A 23,471-nucleotide genomic window follows, 5' to 3' on the forward strand; every position below is an offset into this window, starting at 1 on the left:
GACGCCTAAGGTACTGTAACGTTGGGTTGTGTTGTGTGGTTGAGAAGAGGCGGCAAAACACCTAGCAGGCTAGGCGGAAGGATACACACCCACACTGGTATCAGTAATCCACGGTGGTTCTTTAATACGCATTCTTCAGCAACCATATAAAAGCCCGGCTGAACGGCTGCGGCTCAACAACAAAATGCCCAGCGTTCATACAACCCAAGCGTTGCAAACAAAACAAAAAAAGGGTCTGGAAAAGAAAACATAAGTCCGTCCCTCGTTAAGCACGAGCGTGAAGGCACGTGTCCTCATAATCCCAGAGCGAGAGAGAGAGCGAGAGCAGTGGCACACACTGATGACACCATCAACCCTCGATTTGGGTGTCTTAACACTAACGTTTGTAATAGATTTAATCCATCATCGTTGGATTAAATGGCTAATGCTGCAGTAGCCACGTGTAGTCGTTACAAGTCGTTACAAGTCGCAAGCATGCTGACGGTAGCTGTGGCCATTTTTAAATACATTACACCGTTTCCGAGCTCAGTCACCTCTGTTTGTTTGAAGCTTTTATGAAAAAACAAACTTTGAAACACACATCAAGGTATTACTTTAAATATATGTATTTTTTACATACCTGCATTAGAATCAATCAGTTCCGCCTCATTTTCTTATTCTTATAAATGGGTCTCTCCGTTCTCCCATCATCCTTTGTGTTACCGCGCCAGATCCGCGGCCCCGAACCGTAGTAAGGAAACCTCTGGCAGTTACTTGACTCGCAGCCGGCAACAGCTTACTATACAGGTCAACTCCGCTAGCAAGAAGATCGAGGGAGGCGTAGGAAACTGCTTTACTGAACCTTTATTTCTCCTCCAAGGCACGAACACCGCGTACAGTGGGCTGAAACAGTTTACTCACAGCGGGCATCGCCGATACAACTTTGGCTGCCGAGGGAGTTATTATATTCCTTTTATTTACTTTCTCTTCGTCTCTTCTGTAGTTAACCGTTACTCTTCTTTTCCTTCTCCGCTCACCCTCACACACCCGACAGGCAGTTCCGCTACACACACCCGCATACATTTCCCATCAGGCTTCACCCTTAAAGGACCATGCCTGTAACACTACCCCCACTCTGGATGATAATTAAACCCTTAACATCATTCCAGCACATGAACCCCCCATTAACAAGGAAACATACAGCATTCGTGCCCCCAGTCCAAAAATGGCGATCCTTAGGATGGAACAATCTTGAAGTAGACAACTGTCCATATTTTAAGCACAAGAAAACATAGGATGTACAGGGTTCACTTTGAGGAGGGTGTAAGTCAATGTCCATATCCCGCCCTTCACATAGACAGTATTCATAAAGAAAGACATTAAGGCACTACAGCTGAACGTTTACCCCTATATCCAGCTTTACCTCATTAGTATAAACAGTTCAAACAATAACTTGCAGCCCGTCGACAGCCATGTTGCCAGGAAACAGCAAGACAAACAAGCCCAACAGTACACGTAAGAATAGCCCCCTGTAACAACTCAATTTACAACAGTCATATCACTTAACATATGTAACATGAACAATTTTTTTTTTTTTTTTTTTTTTAACTACTGAGCAGGGCAGCGATCCGCCTACACCCCGACTCAGTTAGGACATACTAGCCTAGTGACTGACCCAGTCACCAAACATGTCCGGCGCCCGCCGCACACGCTGTGGTCTGGAACGGGGTGTGGACCTGAAGGAAGGGTGCTGTTCTGGTCCTTCAGCCCCATCCACGTAAGGCTGAACAGGGCTGGCTGGCAACCCACTACCATCTCCTTGAGTGGGTGGCGGAGAGCCAGCTCTCAGGGAAGCACCAGTATCTGGTTGATCTGCCCCAGCTGGGGTCTCCCACAAGTCGAAGGGGCCGAAATCAATGTCAGAATCGCTTTCGTCGAGCGCTGGAGGAGGCACCTCGGTGGGTGCTGCCTGGTCGGAGTCTTGGAAGACCCAGCTGTTGTCCAGCGGCGTTCTTGAGTGATAAGGCTTGAGTCTGTCGTGATGAACCACTTTAGCCTTTGCTCGGGGCCCCTTTTTAATGCAGTAGACTAAATCATCCAACAGGCCCACTACGAAGTAGGGGCCCTCATAGGAAGGCAGAAACTTGCGAACCTTGTGCCGCACTCTCTTGGTCCCTTTGATCAGATGCCACACTGCAGCGCCGACTGGATACTGAACTTGGCAGATATTCTTATCGTACTGTTTCTTAGCGCGCTCAACAGATTTCCCGAGAGCCTCCCGTGCCAGTTGGTGGGAAAGCTCCAGCCTTTCCCTGAGTTGCACCACATACTGTGGTGTAGTGCAGTTGGGGGTGTCGTCGGCCGGCAGACCCGCGACCAGGTCAATAGGCTCGGTTATCTCTCGGCCCAGAAGCATCATGTTTGGGGTCAATCCTGTGGAACTGTGCTTAGTTGCCCGATAAGCCATGACAGCATAGGGAATCATTATATCCCAGTCCCAGTGGCAGCGCTCCGCGGTGGTGGCTAAGGCCTTCTGCAGGGTAGCATTAAAACGCTCTACCTGGCCATCGGACTGTGGATGAAAGGGCGTGGTGCGTGTCTTTTTGATTCCGAACAGTTCACACATCCCCTGGAACACAGCCGACTCAAAGTTGGTGCCCTGGTCGCTATGCAGAGACTGTGGGGCTCCATATCTACATACCCACTCCGCAACAACCTTTCCTGCCACCGTGGGCGCTTGTGCATCGGGGACTGGATAAGCCTCCACCCACTTGCTGAAGTAGTCTTGTACCACCAATATGAATCGGTTATGCCTTTCTGTTTCGTTCAACGGTCCCATCAGATCGACTGCAATCCTCTCCATGGGGGCGCCAACACGTACCGTGCCCATCGCTGCCTGGGGGGTTTTTGGGGGCCGCGCCCTTTCAGCACAACTGGTGCAAGTGCGGCACCACAGGGTCACATCATCTTTCATGTTGTACCAGTAGTACCTATTCTTCAAGCGTGCCAGGGTCCTTTCTGCCCCAAAGTGGCCACCCACTGGGCCATCGTGCATCTGCTGCATTACGGAGTGATGATAGGCGTGAGGCAGAAGGATTTGGGGGAAAAACACATTACTTTCTGTACAGTGGAATTTCCTCACCAGCACTCCATCTTTTAGGTACAGTCTCTTCCACTGCGCCCAGTAGGCTTTGGTTGCGGGGCTGCATGCCGCTACATCGGCCCAGACGGGCCGACCTTCCCCTTTTTCCTTCCATTCCCAAACTGGGCCTATATCCACATCGTTCTTCTGGCTAGCCAAGAGCTGTTCTGGGGTCCAGCCACTGAACAAGCTAGTGTGATGGGACTCATCCACCCGGTGGATATTTGGGCAGGTGTCGTGGCTACTACTGGAACAACAGTCCACTGCTGCTACGGGTGCACACTCTGGTTCTGCTACCCGGCTTTTCCCATCGGTACCATCAGGCCCCACTACCCCCACTGGGGGCTGCCCTGGGGGGGTCATGCTGGTACCACAGTCCTCTAAGTTACACTGCACACCTTTATGCTCGAACCGGTCGCTGTTGATGGTGGGCTCTGGGAGTGTGCACGGGCATGAAGCGCGGCAGGGTCTCCTGGAAAGTGCATCCGCATTCTGGTGGTTTTTCCCAGGTCGGTGCAGCACCTGGAAGTTATACTCTGCCAGCTTCTCCAACCAGCGGGCCAGCTGGCCCTCGGGCTCCCTCAGCCTGGTCAGCCAGCGGAGGCTGCTATGGTCAGTCCGGACAGTGAACGGCCTACCCAGCAGGTACTGTCTGAAGTGGGAAGTGAACGCCACAACCGCCAGAAGCTCTCGCCTGGTCGTACAATAGTTTTGTTCGGTAGCCGACAGCCGCCTGCTCCCATAGGCCAAGACCCGCTCTTCGCCCCCTTGCACTTGGGAGAGAATCGCTCCAATCCCACAATTGCTGGCATCAGTGTCGAGGAAGAAGTCACCCTGGTCCAGTGGGTAACCCAGGACAGGGGCTGCCGTAAGCCGTCTTTTTAATTCCTGGAATGCTCCCTGGCAGTCGGCAGTCCAGTTAAAACGGGCATACTTCTTAGTGAGTTCGTGGAGGGGTTTAGCCACTGTGGCAAAGTCCTCCACGAACCGGCGGTAGTATGAGGCTAAGCCAACAAACTGACGCACTTCTGTGACGGTCCGCGGTGCAGGCCAGTCCGTCACCTGCTGGACTTTCTGGGGGTCCGTGGAAATACCTCCAGCAGAGATGATATGGCCCAGATAGGCCACCTGCTCCCGAAACAGGCAGCATTTAGATGGCTTCAGTTTTAGGTTGGCTCCACGCAATCTGATGAACACTTGCTCGAGCCGCTCCAGCATCTGGGTGCTATCCTGGCCCAGGACAATGATGTCATCTAGGTACACTAGGCATGTCTCCCACTGCAGCCCAGCCAGGACTCTGTCCATAAGCCTTTGGAATGTGGCCGGTGCGTTGCACAGTCCAAACGGCATCACATTCCACTCGAACAATCCCTTACGGGTACAAAATGCAGCTGCTTTTCGGGCTCTGGGGGTCATCTCTACCTGCCAGTACCCTGAAGTCAGGTCTAGTGTACTGAAGTACTTGGCAGTAGAAAGCGTGTCAAGGGTGTCCTGGATGCGTGGCAGGGGATAAGCGTCTTTAAGGGTTCGCTCATTTAGTGGTCTATAGTCCACGCATAGTCTGGGACTCTGGTCCTTCTTCTTCACCATCACAATTGGAGCAGCCCAGCCGCTATTGCTAGGTTGAGCTAGCCCAGCCTCCAAGCTCTGCTGTACTTGCTGGTCGGCCGCTATTTGTTTGTCCCCTGCCATCCTGCGCGGCGGGTGCTTAACTGGTGGCCCTGGCGTGGTCAGGATGTCATGCTGGACAACACCAGTGCGACCAAGGTCATTCGGGCCAGTGGAGAAGACATCACTGTAGGACCTCAGCAGGCCTGCCAGATCGTAGCGGGCAACGTGAGTCAAACCGGGGCTGCTCTCGGCGTAAAGGGCCTGCAAATGGCTTGGTACAGAAGCAGGGGGAGTACCATTAAGTTCGAGGGCTGCCAGGACCCTTGGTGGGCGACCCCCCGATCCCTCCAGGACCTGCACGGGCTGAAGAACCCCTGCCACGGCACCACGCTTTAAGGTGACAGCTGCGGCCCCAGGGTTAAAGACTCTGATTGGGATGCTAGAGGGTTTACTAGGTTGCACAACTGCGTGAGCTACCAGTACTTGGTGCTTCTCCACAAAGCCCTTTGTAGGGCTTAGCATCATGTCTCTATGGGCGGCACAGTGGGAGCTGGAAAACCCGGGGACCACATACTCGCAGCCTGGTTCCAAAACCGTAGTGCGTGCCACCCTAACAACAAGCACCTGGGGTCGAGGGCCCACGCCAGAACATGGTATCTTTTCATTAAACAGGGTTATCTCTTGGCGGCCGTAGTCTAAGCAAGCGCACGATTGTTGCAGGAAAGGGTGCCCCAGAATAACTTCAGTGCCTTCAGCCATGTCGGCCAAAAGAAAGTCTACATTTTCAACACCGCTCCCCACCTGTACAGGCAGGATGACCTCGCCCAGAACGGCCAATCCCTCTGGACCAATGCCTTGTAGAGTCTGAGCAATGGATGCCTGCACCTGAGGTCTTGACTCTGCGGGGATGGTGTTAAAATAGTGGAGGGGCAGCACATTCCGCCGTGCACCAGAATCCAGCAAGGCCCGTATTTCCCGTCCCTGTATTGCTATCTGGACACACATCACATCTTGGCCTCCGTTGTGGAACACTGTGCCTGGGTCAGGGGCTGGGCCTCTAGCAGCTTTTACAGGCTTTTGGGCAGGTGAGCGAGGAGAGGGGCAGTTCCTCTGTAGATGTCCTATGCCGGAGCAGTTATGGCAAACAGCCTCCTTCCTGCTTGACCTGTTAGATGTGCTCCAGCTTTGGCGCCCACGCTGGATAGGTCTTTGGGCCCTCTCCGGTGGTTCATAACTTAGCATATGAACACTCTCCCGTAATGCAGCTGTTCGGGTCCCCTGTGCTGTAGAGACTCGTGGCCCTGGCTGCATAAGCTGTGTGACTGCCCTGGCGGCCCTTTTCGTTGTCTCGAACCTGTGGGCGATTTCATAGGCTCTTGCCAGGGTGCGTGGTTGTTCTTCCAACAATTTCTGGACCATTTCAGCATCTGCCAAAGCATTAGTGAAGATCTCTACAGCAATGCAGTCCTGCTCCAGCTCGGAGCGGTTGGCATACACAATGGAAACCTTCTCGTATATATCATCTCTGAGGGTGTGCAGGGCCTCACCTGGTTTCCGGATTCTCTGCCGTAGCTCAATGCCAATGGCTGCTGCATGCTCTGAACATGGCCCATAGGCAGCCTCCACCTCCTCCACAATCCTCTGGTAACTCCAGCGAGCAGATTTGGGGTTTTTGTGGATTATGGCTCCAGCTGCGCCCCTCAGGCTGAATCTCAGTTGGACAGCCATGGTGTTCTCCGTCCAGCAGTTGGCCTTTGCACAGGTCTCGAACTGATAGAGAAAGTCTTTCCATGACCCTGACCCATCGAAATGGTCTGGTTGTAATGTGGGAATTTTCTCCTTGCCCCTCGTCTGTCCATCAGCACTACAATCTGCAAAACCCCCGTCTTGCACTACACCAGGAAAACAGCCGCGTGGCCCTGGCATGGCTTGTTTTGAACTGTGACCCTGGTCATGCTTGCAAAGCCCACACCCCCCATCTGGTGCTGGTATTGCCATGCGAGTTGTTGGGGAAAAATAGCCCTGAGCTGGCATTTCATAGCTGTACTGCGCAGGTTGGGGTATACCCGGCATAATGTGTAGCTTCGCTGGCTCAGTAAACGGCGTTTTTCTAGGGACACTGCAGGTACAGTTCATGGCGGTGAATGGCTGGCTGCATGGCCGAGATGTAACAATCCGAGGTGGGTGATCATGCGAGCCATGCTGTCCCACTGTGAGCGGTGTAGATGCAGTGTTACCAGGGCCTCCGCAGTCTGAGCACTGCAACTGCTTAAACTCACTGCACACTGCATTCTGCTTCGCTATTGGTGTTAAGAAAGGGTTGGTGTGAGCTGAAGGTGGCGGGGTGAGATGCCATGCAGCCTCAAACTCCGTCGTATAGACTGCTGCTATGCTCGCCGCTGGCGTTAACTCTATGTCCGTGATGAAGGGGTTGCTGCTGTGGATTCTATTGTTTACATAAGTGGCACGGTCCACATTAGCTGTGCCACTCTCTGGGGTTTCTGGCAAAAATGGGTTGCTGCTCTTACTGAAGTACATTCCCATGCCATCCCCTTCAGCATCTCTCGGAGCCGCCATTTTCTCTGTCGTCCGAGGGAAAAGAGAAAAAGAAAGTTCGCTCCCTCTCTCTCGGCGCTTTGCGGAGTTTTATCCCGGACGAGCCCCCAGTGTTACCGCGCCAGATCCGCGGCCCCGAACCGTAGTAAGGAAACCTCTGGCAGTTACTTGACTCGCAGCCGGCAACAGCTTACTATACAGGTCAACTCCGCTAGCAAGAAGATCGAGGGAGGCGTAGGAAACTGCTTTACTGAACCTTTATTTCTCCTCCAAGGCACGAACACCGCGTACAGTGGGCTGAAACAGTTTACTCACAGCGGGCATCGCCGATACAACTTTGGCTGCCGAGGGAGTTATTATATTCCTTTTATTAACTTTCTCTTCGTCTCTTCTGTAGTTAACCGTTACTCTTCTTTTCCTTCTCCGCTCACCCTCACACACCCGACAGGCAGTTCCGCTACACACACCCGCATACATTTCCCATCAGGCTTCACCCTTAAAGGACCATGCCTGTAACATTTGCTTACACAGGTTGCGTCTGATTGGTTGGAGCTGAGCGACATCCAAAACTAACAGGAGTGGTGAATGAATCTATAAATGTGTTTTACGTGTGAAATGAAAATAATAAACCTAACAAAGGATTATGTACGTTAAATCTGCGCACTTTCAGATCGTGAATCAGTTTGGAAAACACTGTGTGATGGCCACAACATGAAGCGATTTTATTGTTGAATTATCAGTGATACTTTCACGTGTTTTTGTTGAGAAATGTTAACGATGTCATTACAAGAAAGCATTAAATAAGGGAGAAAAACCCGTTGGCGGAGAGGGTCCTCGGTTCTCCAGTTAGATTGTGCTTCACAGCGTCATGTTTCGCCGTGACGGGGTTATTATTGGAGTAAATGGATGGCTGGCGCCTCTGCTCGAAGCGTCTCTGATCGCCGTGAGCGGGTTCATATTGGAATGAATTGACAACCCACAGCATCACATAAAAACGTGGAAGGGTACTGTAACAGCCGTTATGGTGTGGTGTCCCTTTAAAGGACTTGTGTGCTGCAAAATACCCTCACATGGTGCGTAAAGCAGTTTTTGCGCTAAGAGTTCTGCTAGCTCTTTACAAACTGATGATGCTAACGTTAATTGCTAACGTTAACTGGAGCGCCAAGACTGAAAATCATTTGAGTTGCGTTAGTTATGTGTTTATGTCACTGAGTTCTGCAAAAATCTCTTTCCTCTTTAGCTTGAAAATGAGTGATTCAGAGGATCCCGAGCTGGAGGAAGAGCTTCAGGCTGCTGACGAACTCCTTCAAGATATGCAGGTAACATTTTTAGTGGAAACAGTTGTTAAAGAGGGAACACGCTTGTCTAATATTTTGTACGGAGTAAACGTTATGTTATTTGAATTTATTTTTAAAGTTTATGTCAAATTAAGTTGGTTAACTTAAGATGTTTGATAATCTTTGCTTTAATCATAGACTGTATTTTAGGTGTTCCCTTTTTTCCTTGTTAATTGCGTAGAATGATGCACGGAGTGAACCTCAGCCAAGACCAGTGCGCTGGAAAAAACGTGACAGACAGGGAGATTTTATTCCTCAAAGACCATCAACCAGTCGAAGTACTAGTTGCATGCCACGTGGTCAGTGTTCACGCAACCATTGATTTTATCTCACAACTTGTTTTCACCAAAGAATTTCAGTAAGTAAATATTCTTCATCCCCCCCCCCTCAGTGTCCAGAGAGCAGCATCAATGTCCACGTGAAGAACCTAGTTATGTTGCCAGTGTCAACCCAACAAAAGGTACTTTACCTTCTTGTATATATTGTGATTTCTGTTTACTTTTATATTTGTTGTTATAGTTGAGTTAGGCAGGGCTTTTGTGGAGTCCTAAGAAACATACTGCCTAGAGTGTTTTTCACTTTGTGGAAGAGTTTCTTCCTTTCTTTATATTTTTTTCTGTATAGTGTATGGAACTGAGGTGCTTCGTCAGGAGCTCCTTCAGTTGTTGGAGGATGGAGAAGAGGACGCAGCCATGACTTGTGAGACGTCGTGTGAGTCAGCTGCTACTCACTGGGCGATCAGAAATATGGTGTCCTTGCAAAAGTGGAAAGAGGCCAGGCCTTGTCTTATAGACAATATGTTAGCTACTCTGGATCCACAGTCACACCGTGTGTGTCAGTGTGGCAAACAAGTAGTTGTGAGGTGTCTGGACTGCCTGCCTCTTCCATTCCTTTGTGCTGACTGTGATATTGCAGTTCACACACGCTTTGTCCTGCACAACAGAGAGGCAGTAACAGGAGGGTTTTTGCAGCCTTCATCAGAGTTTCACAAGCCAATAGGTACGGTTTTTAAGTCTTATGCATTTCTTGCTATGTACTATGAGTGGGTGCTGTTATTGTATATTTATTGTGTATCAGTTAATTTCTAATTCTTTTTATATATATTGTGTGTTTTAATGTTAGTTCGGCTGTTGCCTGTGCAAAGGCCAGACCATGTGTGTGACTGCCCAGCAGGTAACGTTGAGGTTTCACCCGGTGCAATTGTGGCTCTTGTAACCATAAATGGTAAGTTGCCCTTTTGTCACACACTACATACACAATAGATGTGTTTGGAGGTTTTATTGCAAATTGTGCATTGCTATCTTGGTTTGAATTACCCTCGGCCCGCAGTATATGTGGGCACCTGTCAAAGGTCATTTGGATTTACCAGACCGATTTGAAAACAACATGAAAAAAATGAATGCTTTGAGCCATGACTGAATTTATCCTTATCCTTTCTAAAGGCCGTTATAACCTTACACTACCAGTGGTGAGCTGCACCAGCTGTGGCCTAATGTGGTCCCCCTCAGTTAAGGACATCCTGGGTAGTGGATATTGGCCTGGCACCTTAAATTTCTGCACCCTGTTTTCAATGGATGTCTTTCAGTCTTTCTATGACATTAAGAAGGCTGCACCAGGGATGTCACTTAAGGCATTTGTCAAAATGCTGGATGAACGAACAGCCCATTTTGGAAGGGTGGGTTTCTAAATTTGCTAAGTTTAAGGAAATTGTGCAAATCAATGTTTATGATGACTGTCCTTGAATATTCTGTTGTATGTCCTCTATGTAAAAGAATGGTCGAATATCAGCTGATGCCTTCAGTAAAAGTTTCTTGGAGTGGAGTGCTGTAAAGTTTGAGGTGGACAGGATGTGCAAGGAGCCATGCTTTAGCTGCCCTGCCTGCACTCCAGACATGCTCGCCGTCTCAGTTGATGGAAACCGCAAGCTTTATCGCTTTCAATCAAATGCAAGGTACGTTATGCATTGTGGATATAAATCAAATATGGATTTGTACAAAAATGTATTTTAATGTTTCTTTTCAAACAACTGTCACTGTGTTCGTTCAGCACTTCAGAGCAGGGGAACTTTGAAGGTGTCTTCATTGAAAAAGATGAGGAAGTTGCTGAGTTTGTGAAATACATCCAGAGACACACAAATCATGTAAGATACACATATGCGTTAATCTTGTTAAAATGATGTTAATGCCGTAACCATATACACATACGTGTGTGTGCATGTGTGTGTGTGTGTGTGTGTGTGTGTGTGTGTGTAGACATATATGGATGGGTCGATATTTTTTTTATTTTTCTCTTGGTGTTGTCGTAATACTATTTACTTTACTTTATCTTAATGTTTACTTAATTTTGTCACCATGTGTATTTAAAAAAAACAACATGATTTTTATTTTGTGTTATCAGTGCTGTCCTGGGGAGATATGAGGTCTCGTGTGACTTAAGGCTAATTCAGCTAATTGTTATGCATTTGTTTTAAAAAGTTTGTCCGTGATAGGGCTTAATCATGCCATGTCTTTTATGTTAAAATCTTTGAGTGTATAGGTCCCGGGGAAAGGGTTGTGCGGATCTTCATCTTGGACTGCAGCAAAGGAGTCGTCCAAAAAGTCCACTGGGAAGTTGGATGAGGAGGGCATGGAAATAGCTGTTTGTCGCCACGGAGTCCTCTTAGCTGCATTGAACATGTTTCGAGGGGAGATCTTTGCTTACCCCCTTTTTCTCCAGAGGAAGTTGGCAGCTAGCGTCCCAGGACATATTACGTTCCTTTGCTCCGATGTGGCCTGTAAATATTTCCCCTATTTAACCAAGGTGGCTCAGCAGTGCCCTGAGCTGAGGAACCTCTTGTCAATGCGTCCTTTTCTCTCCGTCATGCATGCAAAGGCTCACACTTGGAAATGCGAGGTATACTGCAGCTTGTAGTTTTGGATTAGTTTGAGACATTTTGTTATAAGGTTGAATGAATTCAGCAGTCATGTATTGTGACCTCCTTTCTATAGATCAAATGGGGAGGTGCATTTCAGGATGGGGCCGGTTCAACAGTTGGAGAAGAGGTGGAACAAGTAAACAGTTTCCTGTCTAGGGCGGCCATCACAACGAAGTACATGTCTAAAGCAGGTATGTGTCCATGTCTGAGATTCCACTCAGTCTCCTGCTCATTAATTCTTATTTGTATACTAACTGAAATGCAGGGCGAACAGACATGCTGACCCTCCTGGCTTTGGGGTGGAACAAAAGGAAAGTGGAACAACTGGGCCGCACTTTGAGCCAGCGATATCTAAAGGTCATTTTTTTCAACACCCATTTTAATGTGTGTGGTAATGGGGGGGAAACACCAGTACTCTTTTAATGTCAACATGAATGACATTTATGAATGCATTCTTAGATCATAAGGATCCTTAGAGAACAAGTGGAGAGCCTGAATGCGACCAGAAATGAGCTGGGTGTGGATGACGACACGCTGCAGCAATGGGTGGCCGATGTGCAGAAATGGGCTGAAGGTGAGTCTTAATATAATGCACTCGTATATAACAACAGGACCCACCATGGCCTCATTAAAGAACTTAGAGTTAAGATCTTTCTGACAGTGTCAACAAACAATGAAAAATAAGCCTTGTAAAAGCAAATTTATGGCAGAGTTGTTGCGTTTCATCAAATTGGATAGAACCTGGGTTGAAATGATATCGTACTAGTTGGTTTTATAAACCTGAACACCAACATACTTGTTATCTCATGATTATCATGAGATAGCAGCACATGAAGGCTCCAGATGTCTTATAATGAATGTCATCAAGTCAGTGATCACAGAGTCCACTGTAGTTTGGTGACTGTTACTCATCCTGTATTCTGATTAATATTCCTCTCACTTAGAAAGTGATCAAACTGATGGCAGCCTTGGAGCGTTGCAGGCACGAATAGAGGAGCTTGTCGTCATCATCAGAGTGCGAACACAAAGTCTTTACAGACAAAATGGTGTCACAGTTTCTTTGAAACGGACCGTTTGATACTTAGTTTGTACAGCTTGTGCAGCTACTTTGTAAACAGAATAAAATCAGATCCAGGTTTGTTTAAGCTGGATGTGATTTGTTCTAGCAAACAAATTGATGAGTGTAGATTAAAATGTAACTATATCAGAATCAGAATCAGAAAGGGGTTTATTGCCAAATGTTGAGCAGGTTTACAACATTAGGAAATTGCTGCGGTGCTTCAGTGCAAACATACTGTCATAAATTGCAATTAAATGGACATGAAAAAATAAAAGTAGGAATAAGAATTAAAAGTGCTACGTAGAAAGATATGTGCATGAGATATACATGAGATATATACATGAGATAAGAATTAAGAGTGCTCCGTAGAAGGATATATGCATGAGATATACATGAGATATATACATGAGAATAAGAATTAAAAGTGCTGCGTAGAAAGATATATACATGAGTGCAGGTGGTGATCAGTGCCAAACATGGAATGATGCAGTGACACAGCGTAGGGTCATGTGTTAGTGGTGGGAACAGTCATATGGTTATTGTTCATGAGTCCGACAGCAGAGGGGAAGAAACTGTTCTTATGGCGAGAGGTTCTGGTGCGAATGGACCGGAGCCTCCTGCCTGAGGGGAGCAGGTCAAACAGACTGTGTCCAGGGTGAGAAGGGTCAGCTGAGATCCGAGCTGCACGCCGCAATGTCCTGGAGGTGTACAGGTCCTGCAAAGATGGGAGTCTGCAGCCAATCACCTTCTCAGCAGAGCGCACAACACGCTGCAGTCTCTGTTTGTCCCTGATAGTGGCTCCAGCGTACCACACGGTGATGGAGGAGGTGAGGATGGCTCGATGATTGCAGTGTAGAACTGCATCATCGTCCGTGTTGGCAGGTTGAATTTCTTCAGCTGCCTCAGGAAGTACATCCTCTGCTGGGCTGAGGATGTACTTCCTTCCTTCACATAATATACATCATGTGAAGGTGTGAATTTTTTATGATTATTTACAGATAGCAACAAGAGGCGACACAGAATTCGCAAGGTCATCTTAGTTGAGAAGAAACGCTTGGCGGCTGCTGTTGACGACTACAACAAGCTCGCTGAACCAACAAAGCAAATCGTATCCAGTGATGCCCTCGTGCAGACCGACGTTTGGCCCTGGCAGAGCACAAGTGAACGTAAGCTCTTGATTTATAAATATCCTTTTTAAACAAACTCCCAGTATCTGAGCAGTAGTTGAATGTTTTGTTCTTGAATCATAATATGCTGCTATGTTTTCCCATCTGATGTTGTTAAACTGTAGCTGCTGCTGACCTCCGGACAAAGAGAAAGGTCTTTGAGAAGGTGATGGCTGTGAGGCGCCTGAGAGAGGAGGAGATGATCCTTTGCAGGGAGATGCGGCATCACTGGACAGTGTTGCGAATGCGTTCTGTGGTGTTGGGGACAATCTCCTCAGACTGTAAGCACTTTATTTATTTATTAATTTTTTGATGAATCGATTGAAAATAAGAGCAGATGCTAAAGTCTTACTGGATCTTTTACCTATATCTAGATTGCTAGCTAACACTGCCTTCCCCCTTTTAAAAAAATGTTTAATTACAGCATCCTAATTCCTTGTGTTTATGAGGTGAGGTTTTTTTTTTGTTTTTGTTTTTTTTTACTTTTCTCATATTTATTTGTTTTGTTCTTTTTACAGCCTCCTTTGTTGGCATGTCGGAGGATGCACAGAAGGGACTTTGTAGCCTGGTTTTAAAAAAACAAAGTGAACTGAAAGCTGAAATGCTCAAAGTAAAGGACGTGTACAAGAGAATCCTCAGCCACCAACCACTCCTGGAAATGGACTCGGAGGAGGACATTCCAGACGATGCCACTGAGAGTGATTTGAGCACTTCTGATGAAGACTGATTGTGTCATCATTGATGTTATGTTTGGTAAAATAAAAAGTTAATCACATCTCTGTTCAATGTGATTTTTCAACAGACATTTTACATTTTGAGAAGTAAAATGGAATTTCCTTGGTGCAGTTGTTTACCCTGAATCATTATTTCCCATCTAATTTAATGACTAGTGTACATGTTCAGATATAACATAATTCTTATAACATAATTTAATTCATGGGATGCTTTCTGGACTGCTCAAATTATCACAAAATTTAAAAGCACCAGGCAGCACACTCACAAGTAAATTTTTTGTTCAGTGTTTTGTCGAAGAAATCAACAAGTACAATTGAGATGTTTGCTGTAGTGATGTGTTTGTTAAGAAGCATGCCAGCACACTGGTGAACTGACAGTCCCAGAATGCACCCGAGCCATTGACTCACCCCAGAGCAAATGAAATTGCTTATCTAGAAAGACAACCGTCATCAAAGAAGAAGTAAAAGAGTAGGAAACAAATGGTAAGGGAAGGTACTGTGGGGTAGGAAAGAAAGGCCAGAGCTGTGCAAAATGACCTCCAGCAGGCCACAAATGTGCACGTCTGCTCAAACGGTCAGAAATGGACTCCATGAGGGTGGTATGAGGGCCCGACGTCCACAGGTGGGGTTGTGCTTACAGCCCAACACCGTGCCAGATGTTTGGCATTTGCCAGACAACACAAAGATTGGCAACTTTGCCACTGGAGCCCTGTCCTCCTCACAGATGAAAGCAGGTTCACACTGAGCACTTGTGACAGTCTGGAGATGCCGTGGAGAACCTTCTGCTTCCTGCAACATCCTCCAGCATGAGTTTGGCAGTGGGTCAGTTTTGGTGTGGGGTGGCATTTCTTTGGGGAGCTGCACAGCCCTCCATGTGTTCGGCAGAGGTAGCCTGACTGCCATTAGGTACTGAGATGAGATCCTCAGACCCCTTGTGAGACCATATGCTGGTGCGGTTGGCCCCGGGTTCCTCCTAATGCAAGACAATCCTAGACCTCATGTCGCTGGAGTGTGTCAGCAGTTCCTGCAAGACGAAGGCATTGATGCTGTGGACTGGCCCGCCCATTCCCCAGACCTGAATCCAATTGAGGACATCTGGGACATCATGTCTCGCTCCATCCACCAACTGCACCACAAAATGTCCAGGAGTGGGCAGATGCTTTAGTCCTGGAGTCTGGGAGGAGATCCATCAGGAGAGCATCTGCCACTTCATCAGGAGCATGCCCAGGTGTTGTAGGGAGGTCATACAGGCATGTGGAGGCCACACAGACTAGTGAGCCTCATTTTGACATGTTTTGAGGACATTACATAAAACCAGATTAATGATTCTGTATTGCATTGATCAAGGAACCAACCCAATAGGAGCTAAAGGAATCCTCTTGACATTACTTCACTCAGTAAGTTTATACTATGTTTAATGTGCATTTTCTTCATCAGTTTAGAACATAACATGTTAGCGCTCCCTGGTCCTTTTTGGAGACAGATCCTGAGACAGCAGGCAGCTATGGAGAACTCGTGTCAGCTGTGGTAATTAAGGAATACTTTGATTTAATATTGATTTCATGACAACTATCCTCAGGCACATATTCCTGGATATATATAATGACATAAGTAAACTCCCATTTTAGAATCATTGCCTTCTTTGATCTGACTTATTGCCTCAGACTTTGGCCCTGTGTCCCCAAAAGTATAGAAAATCCATGACACTGAGTAAGAGGCCTTTATCATGTTATAAGTGAGAGAGTTTGGTGTAACAGTGGTTGAACATGCCAAATCAATCCACAACATACTGCCATTCCCCAGCTGTAACCTGCATATGCATCAAACCAAAATCCAGTATCATAGCCACATGATAGACATAAAGATGAGGTTAAAAGGGTTGTCTCGTTTTGCCAGATAGCTTCATCCCAAAAAAGATAGACATTCTTCAAAAACAAAAGTTTGTGAATATTTGCTTTTTTGCCAGGCCTAAACCAACCTGTTAAACTTATCAAATTATTGTCATAGATAGGAACCTATTGATTGAAACAGAATAATCCATTGAAGCCTCCATCATCATCCACAATCACTGTTACTGTTCAGATTATTTTATCTCGGTTTTCCTCTAGAATGTTTTGAAAATCAGCATTTGCTGTAAAACTATGAGATGTCGAGTGCAGGGAAGATATTATTGATCGATCAGATTCATGTATGTGTTAGGTACTTAAGCCACAATTAGAGAGTGAAACAGAGACTGACACTGGTTGAAATGTATAGTAAATATTTTATTTTGAACTTTTATGCTGAACTACAAGCTGTGAACTGTGTGATCTCTGCGACCTGTGGTGCCTGGTTTACTGTGTGTAAAACTGCGCAGGTTCCCATGTGTCATCCCACACTTTGCCACTGTCAGGAGAAAAACATAACAAACAACAACGACAACCACACACAAAATAGGACAATTTAGGTTGTGACATATGACAATTTTTTAGGATGAAATATCTTCTATATTCATGTCATGCTTTATACGCCTTCATTGTAATATAAATTAATCAAATCAAGTCAGAGAGTATTAATATATGTAGTAGATGTCAAGCAGGACCACAGCAGCAGCCACGATCCATTGGAACCTGCTGGATGAGAGAGCACAGAAACTCCAGGGAAGAAGTTTAGTTAGTAACATGCATGAACTGCATTACTGAGACATGTATGTTTACAGATGGTGATGAGGAAGAGGGGGAGAGTTTTCAGTAAAAGGAGACGTGACTGCATCTTCAACCAATACTGAGCCTGCATAACCCTGAAAGAGACAGAGAAAGAGGGGGGGGACACTAACCCCCAGCAGTCTGGTCCTATTACAGCATAACTAAGGGCTGAGCTGAACCAGCCCTAACTATAAGCTCTATAAATAAGTAAAGTCTTATGCCTACTCTTAAAAGTGTTGACCATGTCCACCTCCAAAACTCATAATGGACTTTGGAGGTGGACAGCTATCAAGCTCCTCACAGAAGAAGACAATTTACTTTAGTCCAAATACATGAATTCAAATTGAGTTGATAACTATTTATCAACAATATGAATGTCTGTTCCCGTCCAACAAAGTTGTTACTACATACCATGTTGAGCAAGGCTTCCACTTGACTTTAACTTCTTCTTTTTCCTGAAAAACATGATATAAACAAACAATTAATTAAGAAAGACATGCAAGTTGCATACAAAAAGGAGCTTATAAACATTTGTGTACTATTGAATGGCTCAATATATTATACAATTAGTTTACAAAAACATAAGAACCACTACAATGCTTGTACTGCCAGCATCGAGTGCATGTCAGCAAAGCAACACTGCTTACATTGTGGCTCACAAGCAAAACTAACTGAAGCAGATGTTACTGAATGGGAAGGAGCACCTCCACATCAATCACTCCTTCTGAGCATGATGTCAGGAGGACTTTAAAGAACGTAAACATCAGGAAGGCAGCACGACCAGGTCGTATCAGGTGGTCTGTTCTTATTTAATGTCCTATTTGGAGTGAAATCCTGACTCAGTGGCTGAATTAGTGTAGATTCATCAAAAACAAAAGCTTATGGATATTCAGTCAGGCACAGTTCAAATCCGGGAAGTCCAAAGATGCAAACAAATCTGCACAACAGCAGGCTAAATTACTTACATTTACAACTCTCCTGTCTACTATCTCTTCATATTTGAAAATCTTCTGTGTGCGGTGTTTTCGGCATTCTGAAAAATAACAAATGAAATATTTACATGAGTTCTGTAAAACTGGAAAAAATGCAAAAATTAAGAAAAAGAAATCTTAACAAACTTAACGAACCTGTCGTGTGTTTCGTACATTTACAATACCATAACGTCTAACCTTTCCTTGTCATTTTTGTGTTTGGGACATCCGAGGTGTACACCGTAGAAATTGAGGGAGATGCAGGATGTGGAGATGGAGAGGAGGATGCAGGAGAAAGCAGAGATGAAGAGGAGGATGCAGGAGGAAGCAGAGATGAAGAGGAGGATGCAGGAGGAAGCAGAGACAGAGAGGAATGTGCAGGAGGAAGCAGAGATGAAAAGGAGGATGCAGGAGGAAGCAGAGATGGAGAGGAGGATGCAGGAGGAAGCAGAGATGGAGAGGAGGATGCAGGAGGAAGCAGAGATGAAGAGGAGGATGCAGGAGGAAGCAGAGACAGAGAGGAATATGCAGGAGGAAGCAGAGATGAAGAGGAGGATGCAGGAGGAAGCAGAGATGAAGAGGAGGATGCAGGAGGAAGCCGAGACGGAGAGGAATATGCAGGAGGAAGCAGAGATGGAGAGGAGGATGCAGGAGGAAGCAGAGATGGAGAGGAGGATGCAGGAGGAAGCAGAGATGGAGAGGAGGATGCAGGAGGAAGCAGAGATGAAGAGGAGGATGCAGGAGGAAGCAGAGATGAAGAGGAGGATGCAGGAGGCTGACAGAGGGAAGATGTTGGTACAGGCTCTAAATGAAGAATAAATTCCTGGTTTAGAGCCTCTGGGTCTGGGACTGGTCTAGCATCGACACTGTCAGCAGAGGATGGTCCAGCTGCTGGTGTAGAACTTTTAGCAGGAGGTGAAGCTTGTAATTCTGAAAAATTTTAAATATTAAACATTCATTAAAATGGGTTGAAAAAATGTACAGTACACATAAACACATAATAAGTAGTGATTTGCATGTTTTCAGTTAAGTTTTTACTAAAGATACAACTGGTAAATATTGGCATCAAATAAGTCATCTCACACACTCACTGACCCAAATCATTCAGTACAAGTGCCCTCTAGGGTAGTGTGACATCTGTAGTGCTTTTCTACATTGTACATTAATAAATTAATGAGTGTGACTATAAATCCAGAGAGCTAATGACTTTTTCCTCTGATGACACTACTTTCCTGACTTTGTAGTGAATAACATTTGACACTTCAAGCTAGTACTGTGACTTAGGAGTTTTGTACAATGGTGATGCTAACTACCTCAGGGAGGTAATCAGGTAACCTCTTAAGAAGTATATAAGTTATTTAAGAATCTTGGTGTTCATATTGGTAACATTATAACATTTGTTATACTAGAAAGTCTCGAAGAGAATTATCAGGTCTGGTTTTTGTGAAGATTTTTAAAATTACATTTGTATATACATGAGTGTGAAAGACTATACTATACACACACACACATACAAAATTGTTCAGGTGGGTAACACCAGAGGTTCAGTATGGCTAGCTTTGGTGATGTGACCGACACATGGGGAGGTAATAAGGCAGATATAACACTATTTTCATGTTAGCAACAGGACATGTAGGGCAGCTGTCACCTCACAGCAAGAAGGTTACTGGTCTGAACCTTGGCTGAATAATAGAATAGAACAGAATAGAGTAGAGTAGAATAGAATAGCTGGTGACTGTTAACTATCCTCATCCTCACCATCTTGTTTGTCTCTATGTACCCCGTGATGATCTGCCTTCTTATCTAGGGTGTACCATGAGTATCACCCAAAGACAGCTAGGATAGGCTACCTGATAAGGACACCTGGTTACAGATAATGGACAAAGCATATCTTACTTCTCAGAAGGTGTTCATAAAGCTTCCTCATCTTCATGAGGATGTCACGTGCAGCACCTTCCGCTGGTTCGATCTGAGTGATCACGTCCCCTACTATACGGCCCTTACGGTCAAACTGTCCAAGAAACAGAATTGGTTGGTAGCCCAGGGCATGTAGCTTTGAAACCTGCAAGAACAACAAAGAAAAACATGCAGCCAGTCTTTCATGTAAGCAAATTGATGTATAACAAACCTTTAAGTTTCACATCTTTGTTGTTTTATTGTTGTCGATAGTTAAAAAGTATTTATGGTGACCAAACCTGTAAATGTATGATAAAATCCATCTTGAAATGTTTTGTCTCTCAGTTAATAGCCGATTAAATTAAAAATCAGAAGTAGCTTAAATAAAAATAGTTTTAACAAGTTTTTTCTAGTTGGATGTCTTTAGTGTGATGATGTTATTCTGATGTGAATAACTTTTTTATTTATGCTCTTTTATAAATTAATATTTTATGTGTATATACATGTCTTGTTAGTTTCTTACTTCATGATATACAAGAAAACATTGACAACTGTGATTAATAAAGAATTGTCTACCAGACCAACCACTTATTAGATCAGAACTTTTAAACTTACTGACAACTGGGCTGAATTAACCACCCTGCTCGCATTTCTGTTTTTTTTAACAGAGGCAGCCCAGTTACTGTTTTTAAACTGTTCTTGTTTTTTTTTCAATCCCTCCTTTAGGTTCAGGCTGCCCAGGCATCCACTGCATGTCTTCCTGTTGCAGGTGTTTGGGGCCTGACAGGAAGGGCATGGTTTGGTTTTTGGCTTTGTCATTTCTGCAAATGAAAATGGAACATGTAGGGATTATTTCAGGTCTGTTTTGGTGAAACGATTACAAAAATAATTTATGACCAAAGAAATAACTTATATTACGAGGCAGTATTACACCATATTTAGAAAAAAAATCAATTACGAGATTAAAGTCGTTAATATTGAGTTAATTACGTGAATAGGGTTAAAAAAAACCTGAATTGATTACAGAAAATATACATTGCTAAAATAGAGCAGTACTAACATTAGCTGGGTGGCCAAGCAAGTGTCTTACACATGAGAATAGATCACAAAAAAAATTAAATAAACTTTTGCAGAAGTAGTTCTCTTGGTACACAGACTGCTCTGTGAAAACATTTCAAGTTTAATATCAGTTTAATATCACTGAAATTTTTAAGTGACTTAAAAAGGAAAAAAAAAAAAAAAAAAAGTATCACTGAAATTAATATTTCAGTGAACATGCAAATTACCCACAGTTTATCACAACTTACTTAGCTAGGATCTGCCTCGTGTCCAGTCGAAAACTTCGATGCAGGACCGTGAGTTGAAAGATACATTTACTACGACTCCCAAGATGCATTGCAGTAAAAACCATCCAATCGCCTTGCTTAAGATCTGTTGACGTGTCGCTAAAGGCGCGCTGTAGATAAATATTGCAATTTGTAAAAAATAAAATATTAAAATTTGCAATTTTTAATTACATAATTAAACACTGGGCCAGTTTAATTTCGTATTATCGCTGGTTATTATTTTAGAGTAAATAAAGGAATAACGGGTAGCACCAAGCTGTTGTTATCTTCATTTCCATAGCGACGGCGGTTGAGGATTATGGGTAGTGTGCAGTTACGGGATTAGTGCGTCTGCGTAAATTGGTCTGATTGGTTGGAGCTGAGCGACATCCAAAACTAACAGGAGTGGTGAATGAATCTATAAATGTGTTTTACGTGTGAAATAAAAATAATAAACCTAACAAAGGATTATGTACGTTAAATCTGCGCACTTTCAGATCGTGAATCAGTTTGGAAAACACTGTGTGATGGCCACAACATGAAGCGATTTTATTGTTGAATTATCAGTGATACTTTCACGTGTTTTTGTTGAGAAATGTTAACGATGTCATTACAAGAAAGCATTAAATAAGGGAGAAAAACCCGTTGGCGGAGAGGGTCCTCGGTTCTCCAGTTAGATTGTGCTTCACAGCGTCATGTTTCGCCGTGACGGGGTTATTATTGGAGTAAATGGATGGCTGGCGCCTCTGCTCGAAGCGTCTCTGATCGCCGTGAGCGGGTTCATATTGGAATGAATTGACAACCCACAGCGTCACATAAAAACGTGGAAGGGTACCTTAGGCGTCAGCATGAGAAGTTAAGGGACGTGACAAATCGTCATTATTTTACGCGTCGGGAGTGAGAACGGGTTGGTATGTTGTAATCGCACTGGACAATTAGTGATACAAAACAACTGTTTTCTCCTGTGAATAAAAGTATATGTTTTTGTCAATGTACCATGGTAATAACAGAAGCGAAACGTAATATTGTGTCAGGAAAATTCACTATTTATGCACAATAAACAAAGGAGCATAGCGCCACAATTTCTGTTCAGCGCCAGACTTGCTTGTAACCTATATCACCAGTTATGTTAAGAAAAATGACGCATTAACTACAACAAAACTCTGACCTTTGTGGGAATGCTTGGAGCAGACTAACATGTGAGCTGGAGTGTTCGGGGACGTTATATTTGGTATATCCAGACCATCCGTCGGCTCTTACTTCGGAAACATGGCTTAAAAATGTCTCTTCAACGATGTAATCCGATAAAAAAAACGATCTCTCTACCCGTCGGCTTCCCGTGGCTGTCATGCGACCGACTATTGAAGTTAATAATACAACAGCTTCTTGCCATTTTTTGTGTTTCTTTTTATCGCTGTGTAACTGAGTTCAATTGAAAGCCTGCGTGCGCTAGTACCTCTTGCCACAAGTTCCCAGAATCATTTGCGGTTTAACCCTGAATGACGTCAAATTTTCAATCTTTATCCTGGTAGGCCGGTCTATAGTCAAAATGCCCGGGCCAATTTTTTGTCCCAGTCCAGCCTTGATTGTGTGTGACGTCTTCTTTTGCGCATGCGGGCCGCTTTGAGGGTTCACACTAGAGCGCGTTTGCTGTTGCATTTTATTTATAGTGTGAACAAGCAGACAAAAAAATCAGATTTGATCAAAAAACCGGAATTAAGCATTAAGACCTGCAGTGTGAACGTAGCCTAATTATTTTCTCCCCTCTCTCTGTGGGCGCTGAGTCCAGTGTCAGCTTCAGAAATATTCCCCTCTGAAACCCCTTGGTGTGAGGAACTTGTTTAAAATAAAACTGCTCTTCTCTCTGGGCTGAACCTTGACAGTTTTAGACAGCTTAATTTAACCGCAGCTATTTTATCTCTCACATGAAACTTTGAAATCACTTATCAACCAAACAGATCATGCAAAAACAAGAACAGAGAGAGGAAAAAAAATGGTTTCAGACAAACACACACACACACATGCGCACGCAGCAAAAATCATTACAGGACCAGTTGGACTAGAAAGCTGAGAGACACATACTTACTAATCACACA

At 44.9% G+C, this 23,471-nt stretch overlaps 3 protein-coding genes and 1 long non-coding RNA gene across 5 annotated transcripts; 2 read left to right on the top strand and 2 right to left on the bottom strand.

The window, feature by feature from the left end:
- Nucleotides 1-1,642: 1,642 nt before the first annotated feature.
- LOC146712954 (uncharacterized) lies at nucleotides 1,643-7,309 on the bottom strand. Its single transcript, XM_085437206.1, has one exon. The coding sequence runs from the start codon at nucleotides 7,307-7,309 to the stop codon at nucleotides 1,643-1,645; it is 5,667 nt and encodes a 1,888-aa protein (XP_085293332.1).
- Nucleotides 7,310-8,337: 1,028 nt separating this feature from the next.
- LOC146712955 (uncharacterized) lies at nucleotides 8,338-9,680 on the top strand. Its single transcript, XR_014917471.1, has 3 exons — nucleotides 8,338-8,924; nucleotides 9,017-9,085; nucleotides 9,250-9,680. It is a non-coding gene; the product is annotated as an uncharacterized LOC146712955 (long non-coding RNA).
- A 397-nt stretch (nucleotides 9,681-10,077) lies between these two features.
- On the top strand, nucleotides 10,078-14,540 carry LOC146712956 (uncharacterized). The gene is made up of 11 exons (XM_085445858.1): nucleotides 10,078-10,300; nucleotides 10,398-10,576; nucleotides 10,672-10,765; nucleotides 11,161-11,517; nucleotides 11,613-11,730; nucleotides 11,805-11,896; nucleotides 11,999-12,113; nucleotides 12,484-12,585; nucleotides 13,598-13,765; nucleotides 13,891-14,046; nucleotides 14,284-14,540. The coding sequence occupies exons 1-11, from the start codon at nucleotides 10,118-10,120 to the stop codon at nucleotides 14,490-14,492; spliced, it is 1,773 nt and encodes a 590-aa protein (XP_085301984.1). The 5' UTR covers nucleotides 10,078-10,117; the 3' UTR covers nucleotides 14,493-14,540.
- A 2,202-nt stretch (nucleotides 14,541-16,742) lies between these two features.
- Nucleotides 16,743-21,536, bottom strand: LOC146712957 (uncharacterized). 2 transcript variants are annotated; one of them, XM_085445876.1, is made up of 7 exons: nucleotides 21,358-21,536; nucleotides 20,666-20,871; nucleotides 20,051-20,216; nucleotides 18,353-19,084; nucleotides 18,149-18,216; nucleotides 17,595-17,638; nucleotides 16,743-16,884 (listed from the first exon to the last, which is right to left on the bottom strand). In XM_085445876.1, the coding sequence occupies exons 2-7, from the start codon at nucleotides 20,867-20,869 to the stop codon at nucleotides 16,833-16,835; spliced, it is 1,266 nt and encodes a 421-aa protein (XP_085302002.1). In that variant the 5' UTR covers nucleotides 20,870-20,871; nucleotides 21,358-21,536; the 3' UTR covers nucleotides 16,743-16,832. The 2 variants fall into 2 exon arrangements, with proteins under 2 accessions (XP_085302002.1, XP_085302010.1); XM_085445884.1 differs by lacking the exon at nucleotides 21,358-21,536 and having other exon boundaries at nucleotides 20,666-21,032.
- Between the last annotated feature and the right edge of the window lie 1,935 nt (nucleotides 21,537-23,471).

The sequence above is a fragment of the Copadichromis virginalis genome, linkage group LG3 (genome assembly GCF_057382275.1).
Source record: "Copadichromis virginalis isolate Kocher_CV1m ecotype Utaka linkage group LG3, C_Virginalis_male_GT1.1, whole genome shotgun sequence".
Classification (NCBI taxonomy): domain Eukaryota; kingdom Metazoa; phylum Chordata; class Actinopteri; order Cichliformes; family Cichlidae; genus Copadichromis; species Copadichromis virginalis.